We start from the raw sequence: 12,155 nt of genomic DNA, 5'->3' as shown, positions 1-12,155 counted from the left end.
TACGTGATCCCGGCCAATATCCAGCCCTTTTTTCCAATCTTCAAACAAGATGGAAAAGGGGGCGGTTGTCTCATCGTAGCTGCACCCACTGCGCCGGCACCGCTGCTCCTTGTCGGCTGGTTCAGGATCCTCGGTCGTTATTTGTACGGATCGCTTCCACTGGGGCCGTTCCCATCCCACCTCGTCTACTTCATTTTGTTTGTGCCACAGCTACCTGCCTATGCAAATGGTCTCGCCGTGCATGTTTTGGTTTATCTGATGTGCACTGTCCTCAAATGGTCCGAACATGTGGCTTGTCTGCTCCATTTGCATTTGTACTTTTCCTCAACTCTTGCGACCTTTCCCAGCATTGTGTGCCCGCGTAGGGTACTTGATCTCAAGTAAACGTCCAAAAGTAACTTAAGACTTGATTGAGCATCACATGTTTGTTTCCCCCATGCCAACTGCATTGGAACATGGCGCGGCATTGTGTAAGCGGTCTGGCTTGGCCGAAACCCATTGACCTAGCGCGCTTCGGTATCGTACGTCTATGGTCTAGTTAGCCAAATTTTTCCTCTGTTCAAGCCTGTTTTTCTCGTGCACAGGATCTGTTTTCCTCTATCCATCCGAGCATGTGAGGCTCATTTTCACCATGTATCTATCGAATGTCGCGTTCTAGCCGTGATGGTCTTTAGCTATCCCATTCACGCACATCAGTTCCGGCCCCATGCCAAGAGCGAAACTGTACGTGAGAGCGGCTCCGAATACCAGCCATCGTGATGTTCTGCCCTCCCTCCCCAGCCTATCCGCCCAGCGCAGGGCATAGCGATTTCTGGCAAACTCCTGTCAATCTAATTGACCCTTCTTGAGGCCTCTTGTCCGCAAGAAGAGTATCAGCTAGGACCCTGGAAGAGCGGTGAGGTGCGCAGATAAGCTTCATCGCCACGGCTCTAAACCCCCTCCTCTTGTGGCGCCCAATCCCCAGTCCGATCAAGATCCAGCCGTTGGTGCACAAGCTCGGTGCGGCCCGGTGGCTGACCGTTGATCACACGTGCTTTTGTGGCTGGACGAATTGAACAGCTCATCCCAAGCGGGATACCTACCTATCCATCCATTCTTTTCGTGGGTGAACAGCAGCGTTATGCGTCCTGCCGTCTCAAGTCAAGCTCAAGGCCACCCAGTAGAGCTTTGAGATGTTTGAGCTATGAAGAACATCAGTCACTTGACACAGAGGGGTTGATGGTTGCATATGTTGTTTGATCTGCTAAGCTAAGCACCCAAGGCAATCACCCCTGTACCTGCTCCTGCTCTCCTCTGGCTTCTGCGTATACACAACATGAAAGTTATGGAACACGTGGAGCTCGTCAGACCCTGGCTCTTTTCAAATGAAGAATCGCCAGTACCTCCTGTTCGTTACATAGTCGATCTTCAAGCGAGTCGGGCTGACAGAGCCATTATTGCGTGCCCCAGGCATGCATTTTATCGCAACTGGCTCCAATGACTGTTCGTTGGTTGCACGTTGCTTAATTGCCTGTAGGCTTCTGGTAACTGCTTCTCGCCGATGACTCTTGAATTGAAGGGCAAGGTGGAAGTTGCCCTTAGATGGAGTTGCACGCCGAATGAGTCATCGGCGCCTAGGTGGTAGATGCAGGCCTAGGCCGAACCACTCGTACACTGCGAACCATGATGCGTTTATATACACTCCATCACCCTTTATATCAAATATTCTCTGTATTTGCATTTTGGTTTTCAAGCGGAACATCACAGGATATCCACGGAAAACCTTGGGCACTTTATCATTGTCGGATAGAGGAAGCAGCCTCTCTTTTGTAACAACAAGCCCCCCATTCCTGGCGCGTTCTATCCTAGCAGGGTTTCGACGCACTTCCTCGTGACCATGGCATCTAACGACATCCCTGATCACACCTTGCGAGAGGTTCGGAAGGAATTGGCCAATACTCCGTACCATTTTAAGGGCGGCACTCTTCTCAGTGGAGGAACGGCGAACTTTATCTACCACGTAAGCTTGTTGCGACATTTGCCTGATGGAACAGCCGAGGTGGCCGTGAAGCACGGCGAAGGCTTCCTAGCTCAGAATCCGGACTTCAAACTTCCCACAACACGATGCGTGAGCCTCTCCTTACACCCAGTAAACTTCCATCCTGGGTTAACACCCGTTAGCGGACTGAGGTGTCATGTTTGGAATATCTCCCTGCCCTGCCGCCGAGCGCGGGCAACAAGCTCAGCGTCACGACGCCCAAGCTGTTTTATTTCAACGAAAAGACGAACACACAAGTTCAAGAGTACCAGCCGAATCCGCTGAGCCTTAAGAACTATGCCCTGCAACACTTCGGGGCTTCGGATTCCGGATCGATGGAGCCGCAATGCCTCGACATCGGTCAGGGTATAGGCAAATGGCTTCGAGCATTTCACGAATGGAGCAACTCCCCGGAGCAGCGGAAGTTTCGCGATATTGCGGCAACAAACAAGGAGATGCAGAAGCTCAAGCACTGGGTGAACTACCTGAGACTGCCCAGCTCTGTCGAGCGGTTTCCGTCTATCCTTGGCGAGTGCGCCAGCATGTTAACAGCTATTGCGGATAAAGCAACAAGGGAGATGGAGAATGACGATAAACTGCAGGTTATCCACGGCGATTTTTGGACTGGAAAGTAAGTGTCTCGTCCACATACTCAATTTTTCTTACTTACGGGGCCATAGTATCCTCTTGAAAGGTCAGCCTTGGGAGAACGAACACAACCGCATTCTGGTCGTAGACTGGGAGATGTGCATGCTTGGCGTTACCCCCCTGGATCTGGGCCAGATGATTGCAGAGCTGTATGAGCTAAAGCTGTACAAGGACATGGATGCTGGGCTGTGGCTGATCCAGGGCTTCATGAAGGGCTACGGTGAAGTCGATGATGAGTTTGCTTTTAGAACTTTGCTTCATGTTGGTGTTCATCTCATTGGCTTCGGCACGAATGTGAATGATTGGGGCACGGAAGAACATATCAAGAGTGTGGCCTCCGAGGGACGGGATTTGTTACTAAATGCGTGGGATAGGAATCGTGCATTCTTTGAGTTTCATCCTCTGAATTGTGTCTTCTCCTATACCCGGAGAGAATTGACATGAGGTACGAAATGCTCTTGTTTATGATGACGTGAATGGGTACGAGTGATGAAACCTATTGTATACTAATGAAGCCTATGACATACTGATGCCTTGAAGATAGCACTGGATAAAGTCTCCCGGCAACAGAAGCATGCATCTTCAATCACGGGGTAACACCGACTTTGCCTTGGTTGTAATCTAGCTGAGCCGCGAACGCTCAAGATTTTTCATGCATGCTGCTAACAGTAGAAACCAGACTAGGCCATGGCAAGAAAGCAAATAAACAAGCAATGGTCGGGAATATATCAGTGAGCCATCTTGAAGAATGGTCGGCCAGGTCATTTGGATATATCGCAGGAAGGGGAAGGTTGTAGTGAGCTGTTTGGGTGATAAGTATGGAGAAAGCTGAGTCCGAAAAAAAAAAAAAAAAAAACCGACACCGCACCAAAGACAGAGTCTGAGTCAACTCGAGTGGCGGAACCTTGAACCTTTCATTAGTCAACAACGATAACATACCCAACAATTCGCTAGGCATATTCGTATTCTTCCCCCCCAGGGGACTACGTGTAAATCGACTTGACCTGGTCAACACTTAACGCCTTGAGACTGTGCTAGTTATACCACCTTCAACGTCGCCTACTGTTGCGGTCCGACCCGTGACGATGAGCAGCACCACCGAACCTCGCCCCTGTCGGCGATGCAAGACGCCCACCGTCCTGACAGTGAGGAAGGACCCTCTATGCGAGTAAGTGTTCATTATTATCGGGATTAACAACGTCACCCTTCACGAAGCTGACAGGCCGCGCAGGCCCTGCTATGAGCAACATATCGCCCAGCGAGTCATCAAGCGCCTTGCCCAGCCGTATAAAGACATCAAGGAGAGGATAGCCACAACGCCTGCTACAAAGGCGAAGTATCTCCTCGGCCTCTCGTTCGGTCCTTCGTCGGCCTCGCTAGTCCAGCTTCTTGACGCAAACCTCCAGGGCCTCAAAGAGAAGAACCTGCGTGTCGCGTACGAGGTGCATGTAGTCCACATCGACACCGACGTCTCAGGGGCGGCATCCACCTCCTCAGCTGAGGGTTCGGCAGCAAGCCAGCTCCTGGATAAGTACAAGGAACGGTTTCCCAACGTCTCGATGCAGTCCGTGCCGCTGAGTGATGCTCTTGCCCTCGACACGATAGACTGGTCCGTTCTGCCTGCGCTGCGGACAGACCTGGCCCCCGCATTGCAGGTCAGAGGGCTTATCGAGGCCCTGCCTTCCGTCACGTCGCGGGTGGACATCATGAGGTTATTGGTGCGGCATTTGCTCTTGTCGTTAGCGTTGAAGAGCGGGTGTCACGCGTTGATGCTGGGGTGCACCACGACCGCCCTCGCCGAGCTGACGCTCGCCGAGACGGCCAAGGGGCGGGGTTTCGCAGTGCCGTGGCAGGTCGGCGATGGCCCCGTTCCCGTCACGACGTTTCCCCGGCAAGCTGCAGAGGGCGAAGCTGCGGGTGCCAAGGAAAAGACAACGATCCCAGTGTACTATCTTCTTCGGGACGTCTTCAGGCGGGAGGTCGTCACGTATGTCGGCCTGGTCAAGCCACCCATGAATGATCTCATCCGAGATGCTGGGCAGAGCAGTAGCACCATCGTCTCACACAAGGAGTTAAGCATCGAGGATGTTATGGCACGTTACTTTGAGGAGGTTGAGGAGAGTTACCCCTCTGTCGTTGCCAACGTTGTCCGCACGAGCGCCAAGCTTACCCGTGAGAACGACGGCGACGCGTGTGCTGTCTGCGGCATGGACTTGGATGAACAGGGCGAGGTCAGGTGGAAGGGGGAGATCGGAGAACACTCCGACGACAATGACAGGAGGAAGCAGACTGCAGGACGAATGTGTTACGGTTGCGAACGGTCTATATATGGATAAATCAAACAGAGACATCTGCAAGTGTGCCTCTTTCAAATGCCGGACGTGGATCTACACAATGCCTCATCTCCTCCTACACCCCCAAATATACTGGGCGAGCCAAACACCGGCTACGATATATCCATTTCGTCCGCCGAGCTTATTTTTGAACTCCATACATGCAAGAAACGCTGATACGATAAGAACAAGATCGGATGGCCGGTTATGGGTTGGGCAGGGCGGCCGTTGGCAGGATGCGGTCTTCAAGCTTCCTCATCAGCTTGTTGGTCTGTTCCGCCAGGGTAAGGGTCAGGATAGTGTGGGGGAGGATTCTAGCCAGGTGAGGCAAGAAACCCTTGTAAATGGCCAAGAAGCCCTCGGTGCGGACCGTTTTGGCGAGGCAGTCAAAGACGCCCTTGTAGAGGTTTCCGTTTTGGTTGTAAAGGCGAGACATGATAGTGTCTGTCGGAGGTGTTAGCCAGCAGACCGTCGTTGCTAGTGTCACAGATAACTCTTACCAGGGGGGTGCATCACGCAGCAAACAACGAAGCCGCTGACGGTGCTGCTAGCAAGGTGCAGAGGAAGGCCCTCCTCCATGCCCAGATGGCGAACAAATCTCCGCTTGGCGAAGAAGTAAGTGGGCAGCTGCACGGAGCTTCCGAAACCAGTCCTGATCATGGCCGCGCCGACACCACGGTAGAGTCCACGGATACCTTCGGAGCCGTAGATCGAGGCCATTCCATTCCAAGCGTTGCGGTAGTTGTGTTGCGTGCCCGTGGGCATGAAGGGGGAGTAACTCTGCAACCGGGTCTTGACGAGGAAGAAGGGACTGCCGGCGGCAGCGCCCATGATTCCAGATCCGGCACCGCATGCCATGTTGACACCCAGACTCTGGGTCTTGCTGTCGTTGAAGACAAGCGTCGTCAGGGTTTCGCGCATCGGCTCGTAGAAACCCAAACGGCAGCCGTTGAGCAGAACCTGGTAAACGTAGGCGCAGCCGAGACCGCGGTAGATGCCCCTGACGCCTTCATTCCGTACAATGATAGACACGCCCTGCAGAGGGCCTCGGTACTGGTGCGGCTGGTGTCCCTTGTCCTTCAACTCTCCTTGCAATTGCATTCTGCATACATCGAAGGGGGGTCAGCGCACCGCGGACGGCGGGAAACGGAGAGGGACGAGCGTCGCTCAGACGCACCGGATTTTGACAGTCTCGAAGGGATGTGTGGCCGTTACGGCGCCACAGGCGGCAATGCCGCCGGCGATGAAGGCGCTGTTGCGAAGGTTAGCTTCGCAGGTCTCGCGGATGCCGATCTGCGCGCCGCAACTTGCCCCAGTGTTGTTGACATTGTGTCTATTGATAACGTCACACAGATCAAGAAAACGAAGTATCACTGAATTGAACGTGCCGCTTCTTTGAATGGCGAATAAATTGGCAATTGGGAACAGGAAGAGTGGCAGCGCGATCTCGGAATGCTAGGACCTGGGTGGCGGAATTGCGCGGGTCAGCAACGAGAACATCGTGGCATGTTGATAGCCAGTCATAAAATTTGTTTAGAGTCTTACATGATATGGCTACGGCCAAAAAGCAAAGTAGCCGTAAGCCGTACGAAGCGCTCCTCTCGAAATGAAAGTTGGCGATAGGGGATGGGTATGGGTTAAGGAGCGTCAGGTCATGCTGATGGGACAGATTGACTCTTTTTTGGGTGGTTCAGCGAGCTCCGCGCGCGGAAGAGGAAGTGGGAATCAATTTTCTGTCAAAGTCAGTCCGGCCGTGGATAGCCATCGCCCATTGCCGATCCCGGCGTTTGCTGATGCTAGCTGCCAGGGTTCGCAGGCTTCTGCGGCCAGAATCGCTACCCCGGACCCTGACAAGCTAGGTACCAACCTAGGTACTTGTCTTAGTAAGTATCCAGGTACCTGAGAGGTAGTTTCCCATGGGCCCGGTCGGGCGTCATCGGCGAGGCTGCCTGCTGAGCAGGGCGTCGCGTTATTGTGGCTGGTGATTGGCAACATATTCTTCCAGGGGTGGTGCTGTACACATTGAAGTGGCGCAGTTAGCTCCATTTTCGCATGCCCCCAGATTTCAGTATGTCGCATGGACCTTTGGAGGCGCGATACGCCTAAGCACACACATTACCGACACGACTACTTCACGATCCCGTTTTCTCCGACAGGACACATCACACCGCTTTTAGTTCGGAACAGGCCATAGGGCCCAGACAGCACGGTTACTGATTTAGCCCTTAGACGGAGGTAAAGCGGTGCCCCAAGCTGGCTTCCGTCTTTGCGATACGAACACTGAAAAAGGTTGTCCGACCAATCGAGGCAGCAAAGCTGCCTACACCTCCCACATAGCTGCCTGCCATGGCTTCAACACCTATGGACCTTGACTATCAAGAGTCAACCCCAGCTAACGGAACATCACTCAACATTACGCGCTCCCTAGCAACCAACAACACCACACAACTCAGCGAGGTCATTTCCTCGTTTCGCCCGACAAAGGTATGGGGAGGAGGTGGCAGGGCTGTTTGAAAGCTTTCCTGACCATGCTGTAGCTGTTTAGGAGAGACGATATCAAAGATGGCCGCCCGCAGCCCCATGTGCTATCCCTCGACTTCGACGACCCCGGCGAGCTTCTCATGACCTCCGAAAGCGACGAGACTATTCAAATTTACAACGTCAAGGACGGTCGGCATGACAAGAGTTTACTCAGTAAGAAGTACGGTGTTAAATTGGCGCGGTTCACACACACTAGCTCCAGCATCATCTATGCGAGTACGAAACAGAACGGTCAGCAATCCTGGACTCAAAGTCGCTGTTCGTTTGCTGATGACGCCCATAGACCAGATCCGATACCTGGCGACGCACGACAATTCCTTCATCCGATACTTTGAAGGCCACGAACGAAGTGTCACGGACATTGCTGTTCACCCAGGAGCCGACAACTTCATTTCCTGCAGCCAAGACAATACTGTGCGCCTTTGGAACATTTCGACGAAGCAGTGGTGCGGCCAATTGAACCTTAATTCTCCATACCTTGCCGCGTACGACCCCTCAGGTCAGATCTTTGCAGTGGCTTCTCCAAGCAGTGGTGCCGTCTTGCTCTACGACTGCCGCAACTACGATAAGGCGCCGTTCGCAACCTTCGATCTTGTTGAAGTTGGACGACATGTTGACCCCCAGTTCGTTGTCAGGGGTTGGACGAAGTTGGAATTCTCAAACGACGGGAAGCACATCCTCGTAGGTACACGCGGCAGCGGCCACTTCCTACTGGACGCTTTCGACGGAAGCCTAAAGGCATACCTGCGCAAGCCTGAGGGCGGATCTCGACGTTTGGCTGCGGGCGAGACGGCCACCGTCAACGTTAACAGGATGCCAAGGGCAGAGCAGCCGACGGTGGAGAGTAGCGGAGAGTGCTGTTTCTCTGTGGACGGCCGGTACGTCCTGAGCGGTTCTAAGAAGGACGTGCTGGTTTGGGACACATTGACGGCGCCGCAGAACGACACAAAGACTCTCAACCCATCCTGGACCTTGGAAGATAAGCGGGAGGCGGCGGTGATGGCCTTCAACCCGCGCTATAACTTCTTTGCGACTGCCGATCAAGAAGTCCTCTTCTGGGTGCCTGATCCCCATGCATGAAACTGACCAGGGTGATGGAGAAAGCCTAGGAGCTGGAAATGGGAGGTGCGATCTAATCAAGAAATGTCATTCATTTTCGGAGTCTAGGATAAAAGATACCCAATCCGTGTCAAAAAGTAAAAATATGCGTTGAACGATAAACCATTATGAGCTTCGCCGTAAATGCGTGATCCACTGTGCAAAATAAAGTAGTGCTAGCTCTGGGCCTTGATACATCGGCCTTGTGCGGCTGAGCGTTGCCCCTCATATCATCCCATGTGCACAATTCCGAAGCAGCTTTGGCCGAACCCCACCAAAATTGCATCCTCCACCGACAAGGCCACCACCACCTATCACCTCCACGACGCCGAACGTCACCCCTCCACCAACCACGGCGCAATCCACGCTCTCCTGGAATCGCGCCTTTTCCGAATTCCTCATCGCATCGACGGACACCATTATAAAAATAAAAAAAGCAACGATAGCGGTGCACGCACCTTACAACACACAGACCAGGAGCGCAAGACTCCGGCCGACTACCACACCACGCAATGCCGACCTACAAGACCAGCCAGGAATGGCTGGAGCAGTCCTCACTGCTCCTCCAAGCCCGCCCAGCAACCGTAAGTCTTCATCCCGACCTGCTTTTCTCTCCGCTTCATCTCCTCGCCCTTACTCCCAAGCCCATTGCCCCTTGGCTAACCAGCGACGATGTGCTCCTTCCCTCAACCAGACCAGAATCACAACAAAATACTCGGTACAACCCGTTAAACCGCGAAAGACCAAGACGCCGACGGAAGATGCCACGGTCACCGAAGATGTCCCCATGACGGACGCCAAACCGCCCCGTGGCTCCCTAGTCCTCAAGACGTTCGACCCGGCCAGCGGCGTCACGCTCAAGTACCGCACTACCAAGGCAGCTGAGGTCTCCCGCCTCATCACCTGCCTCGGCACCCTGGGCTGCACCATGTCGACCTCCAAGGCGCCCGTCGAGGTCAAGGATGAGCCGAAGGCGGATGCCGCTAACTTGGCTGGCGGCGTTGCCCGAGCCCAAGCTGCCAGAGAGGATACGCCCGTCGGTGGTGTTGCTAGCGCGCCGACGCCGGCCAGCGCCGGCGGCGGAGGTGGGAAGAAGAAGAAGAAAGGCAAGAAATGAGTGGGTGTGAAGGGGTTGAGAGTCCTGGACGGGTACGGAGGTACAGTCACTTGCTTTTGAGAGAGCGAGCGTCGAAATGTGCGACTCTCGAGGAATCTGGCCAATTTTAGACTTATACAAGTTTGAGTATGGTATCAAAAGATCAGGTGGTCTGCTAAAAGGCAACAGTAGGTTTCGGGCGCACACTTCATTCAAGGCGTAAAAAAAACATGGGCAAACCATGACAGGACTAATTAAGAGTTGCAGTGTGACTCATGTATCCAGTCAAAATGACAAATCCTCATTCACAATCATGGAGACAGTTGTTTTGGTTCATCTGTCATATGCGATTGCTCTAAAGTCACTGCAGTACATTATCCATCAAAGACATTCATGCCCCCATGTTCCACGGTCATCCAATCGACCTGCCCTTGGGAGCCTTCAACTCCCTGTAGAATGATCCCCGCCAACGCCATGTATGTACGACAAGGAAAGAAACAAACAACTCTATGCCCAAACTCATTGAGAGGTGATTGAGGTGTGGAGTGTGAGAAGCTGCGCTGGCAAACACCATGCGTGCCTATGCAAACGTAAAAGGGGGTATATGTGGGGGAAAGAACAGGACAGAAACTTTGGACGCTCCTGATCTAGAAGTCCTCATCGAAGGCAAAGTCACCGCCGTTCTCTCCCTTACCCTCGGTGGTCTCTTCTTGTGCCTTCTTGGTGCTATTCATGACACCAGCCTTTTGGTAGTCGGCAACACGCTTCTCAAAGAAGTTGGTCTTTCCGCCCAGGGAGATGTTCTCCATAAAATCAAAGGGGTTGGAAGACTTGTAGACTTTGTCGTTGCCAAGGGCAACCAAGAGACGGTCGGCAACGAACTCAATGTACTGCTTCATCAGGTTGGAGTTCATGCCGAGCAGAGCACAAGGAAGGGCCTCCGTCAGGAACTCCTGCTCAATCTTGACAGCATCGACAATAATGTCTTGGATAACCTGCTTGCTGGGGCGGTTCTTGAGGTGGGAGTACAGGAGGCAAGCGAAGTCGGTGTGCAGACCCTCGTCACGAGAGATGAGCTCGTTGGAGAAGGTCAGACCGGGCATGAGACCACGCTTCTTGAGCCAGAAGATGGAGGCAAAGGCACCACTGAAGAAAATACCCTCGACGGCAGCAAATGCAACCAGACGCTGGGCGAAGGAGGACTTCTCATCGCTAATCCACTTTAGGGCCCAGTCGGCCTTCTTGCGAATGCAGGGAACTGTGATGGCAAGTCAGACGCGTGCTCAATTGGAGGCATAGGGCATGGAGTTCACATACTCGTATCAATGGCGTTGAAGAGGTACGTGCGCTGGGCCGGCTCCTTGATGTAGGTGTCGATAAGCAGCGAGTAGGTCTCGGAGTGGATGTTCTCCATCATGATCTGGAAGCCATAGAAGCAACGGGCCTCAGGCACTTGAACCTCGCCGCTGAAGCGCTCGACCAAGTTCTCATTGACGATGCCGTCAGAAGCGGCAAAGAAGGCGAGAATGTGCGAGATGAAGTACTTCTCATCCTCGTTGATCTTGTTGTTCCAGTCGTGCAAGTCCTTGGACAAATCAATCTCCTCTGCGGTCCAGAAGGAGGCCTCGGCCTTCTTGTACATCTGCCAGATCTATGCGTCACGAAAAGTCAATTAAGGTTCGCACGTGCAAAAAACCACTTTACGCGTCTGAGACGCGTCCGAGTTGAAACATACCTCATGGTACTTGATGGGGAAAAGAACAAAGCGCTGGCCGTTCTCCTGGAGCAAAGGCTCGTCCATCTCCTGCTCCTTGATACCGGAGGCGACAACAGGCTTTGCCTCTTGCTTCGCAATCTCCTGGGTAGGCTTGGTCTGGAGGTCGGTGTTCTCGGTTGCGGGGGCAACGTCGGAAGCGAGGGGCTGGTTCTCCTTGTCGGCCGCGTTAAAGTTGAGCTTCTTGACGGGGGACTCCATCTTGAAAGAATCGAGGGCAGCAGCGGCCTGGAAGAAACGGATGTTAGTGATTGCATTTGAAGGACGCGTGTGGAGAGAGGTGCGGCTGGGATACGGCGTGGATTGGCGTGACTTGACATACCTGCTTGGACGGAGTGACTTCGACAGACATGATGAGGAGAGTGTGTGGTAAAGGAGCGAGGGAAGAAGACAATAATGGTGATTGAAGAAAGGAAGAGTCTTGTAAGGAATTAATTCGGAGTGTAAAGTCTGTCGCGGTGGTATTCTTGCGGCTGTTGTCTTCTGGTTGAGAGTAAAGAGTGAGTCTGAGAACGGCTCTGGAAAGGCAGGAGCTTTTGTACCAAGTAAGAACGCTTTCACGTCGGACGCGTAGCAGGGGGGTCCCGCGTTTGCTTTTGCGCCGAACCACGCGCCAACTCTCAGGCTCGACCACCCAGCCCCACTAAA

The 12,155-nt window shown here is 53.3% G+C and overlaps 6 protein-coding genes across 6 annotated transcripts; 4 read left to right on the top strand and 2 right to left on the bottom strand.

Annotated features, from left to right (window-relative positions):
- Window positions 1-1,876: 1,876 nt before the first annotated feature.
- LY79DRAFT_588662 (phosphotransferase enzyme family protein) lies at window positions 1,877-3,109 on the top strand (the record flags this gene model as incomplete). Its single annotated transcript, XM_060560944.1, has 3 exons — window positions 1,877-2,107; window positions 2,161-2,648; window positions 2,698-3,109. 3 exons carry the CDS (start codon window positions 1,877-1,879, stop codon window positions 3,107-3,109), a joined length of 1,131 nt encoding a protein of 376 aa, XP_060416282.1.
- A 676-nt stretch (window positions 3,110-3,785) lies between these two features.
- Window positions 3,786-5,001, top strand: LY79DRAFT_588661 (uncharacterized protein; the record flags this gene model as incomplete). Its single annotated transcript, XM_060560943.1, has 2 exons — window positions 3,786-3,837; window positions 3,881-5,001. The coding sequence occupies 2 exons, from the start codon at window positions 3,786-3,788 to the stop codon at window positions 4,999-5,001; spliced, it is 1,173 nt and encodes a 390-aa protein (XP_060416281.1).
- A 23-nt stretch (window positions 5,002-5,024) lies between these two features.
- Window positions 5,025-6,681, bottom strand: LY79DRAFT_547130 (mitochondrial carrier domain-containing protein). Its single transcript, XM_060557292.1, has 4 exons — window positions 6,310-6,681; window positions 6,176-6,250; window positions 5,499-6,100; window positions 5,025-5,442 (listed from the first exon to the last, which is right to left on the bottom strand). The coding sequence occupies exons 1-4, from the start codon at window positions 6,324-6,326 to the stop codon at window positions 5,204-5,206; spliced, it is 933 nt and encodes a 310-aa protein (XP_060416280.1). The 5' UTR covers window positions 6,327-6,681; the 3' UTR covers window positions 5,025-5,203.
- A 378-nt stretch (window positions 6,682-7,059) lies between these two features.
- LY79DRAFT_547122 (WD domain-containing protein) lies at window positions 7,060-8,787 on the top strand. The gene is made up of 3 exons (XM_060557291.1): window positions 7,060-7,482; window positions 7,536-7,770; window positions 7,823-8,787. The coding sequence occupies exons 1-3, from the start codon at window positions 7,345-7,347 to the stop codon at window positions 8,617-8,619; spliced, it is 1,170 nt and encodes a 389-aa protein (XP_060416279.1). The 5' UTR covers window positions 7,060-7,344; the 3' UTR covers window positions 8,620-8,787.
- A 362-nt stretch (window positions 8,788-9,149) lies between these two features.
- Window positions 9,150-9,754, top strand: LY79DRAFT_668043 (signal recognition particle 9 kDa protein-domain-containing protein; the record flags this gene model as incomplete). Its single annotated transcript, XM_060563464.1, has 2 exons — window positions 9,150-9,221; window positions 9,332-9,754. 2 exons carry the CDS (start codon window positions 9,150-9,152, stop codon window positions 9,752-9,754), a joined length of 495 nt encoding a protein of 164 aa, XP_060416278.1.
- A 626-nt stretch (window positions 9,755-10,380) lies between these two features.
- On the bottom strand, window positions 10,381-11,859 carry LY79DRAFT_511239 (ribonucleotide reductase; the record flags this gene model as incomplete). Its single annotated transcript, XM_060554242.1, has 4 exons — window positions 10,381-10,991; window positions 11,051-11,384; window positions 11,469-11,735; window positions 11,830-11,859. The coding sequence occupies 4 exons, from the start codon at window positions 11,857-11,859 to the stop codon at window positions 10,381-10,383; spliced, it is 1,242 nt and encodes a 413-aa protein (XP_060416277.1).
- Between the last annotated feature and the right edge of the window lie 296 nt (window positions 11,860-12,155).

The sequence above is a fragment of the Colletotrichum navitas genome, assembly GCF_030913465.1.
Source record: "Colletotrichum navitas strain CBS 125086 chromosome Unknown LY79scaffold_16, whole genome shotgun sequence".
NCBI classification, from domain to species: domain Eukaryota; kingdom Fungi; phylum Ascomycota; class Sordariomycetes; order Glomerellales; family Glomerellaceae; genus Colletotrichum; species Colletotrichum navitas.
The sequence above is the reverse complement of the archived record's forward strand: the minus strand, read 5'-3'. Positions and strand labels throughout refer to the sequence as shown.

Bases quoted from the DNA above. Each gene is read 5' to 3' on its own strand.
- LY79DRAFT_547130 (XM_060557292.1), bottom strand. The intron at 6,101-6,175 runs GTGCGTCTGAGC...CGATGTATGCAG, and splicing joins TTCGAGACTGTCAAAATCCG to AATGCAATTGCAAGGAGAGT. The intron at 5,443-5,498 runs GTAAGAGTTATC...CACCTCCGACAG, and splicing joins CTGCGTGATGCACCCCCCTG to ACACTATCATGTCTCGCCTT.
- LY79DRAFT_547122 (XM_060557291.1), top strand. From the start codon at position 7,345: ATGGCTTCAACACCTATGGACCTTGACTATCAAGAGTCAACCCCAGCT. The intron at 7,483-7,535 runs GTATGGGGAGGA...ACCATGCTGTAG, and splicing joins CCTCGTTTCGCCCGACAAAG to CTGTTTAGGAGAGACGATAT. The intron at 7,771-7,822 runs GTCAGCAATCCT...TGACGCCCATAG, and splicing joins TGCGAGTACGAAACAGAACG to ACCAGATCCGATACCTGGCG.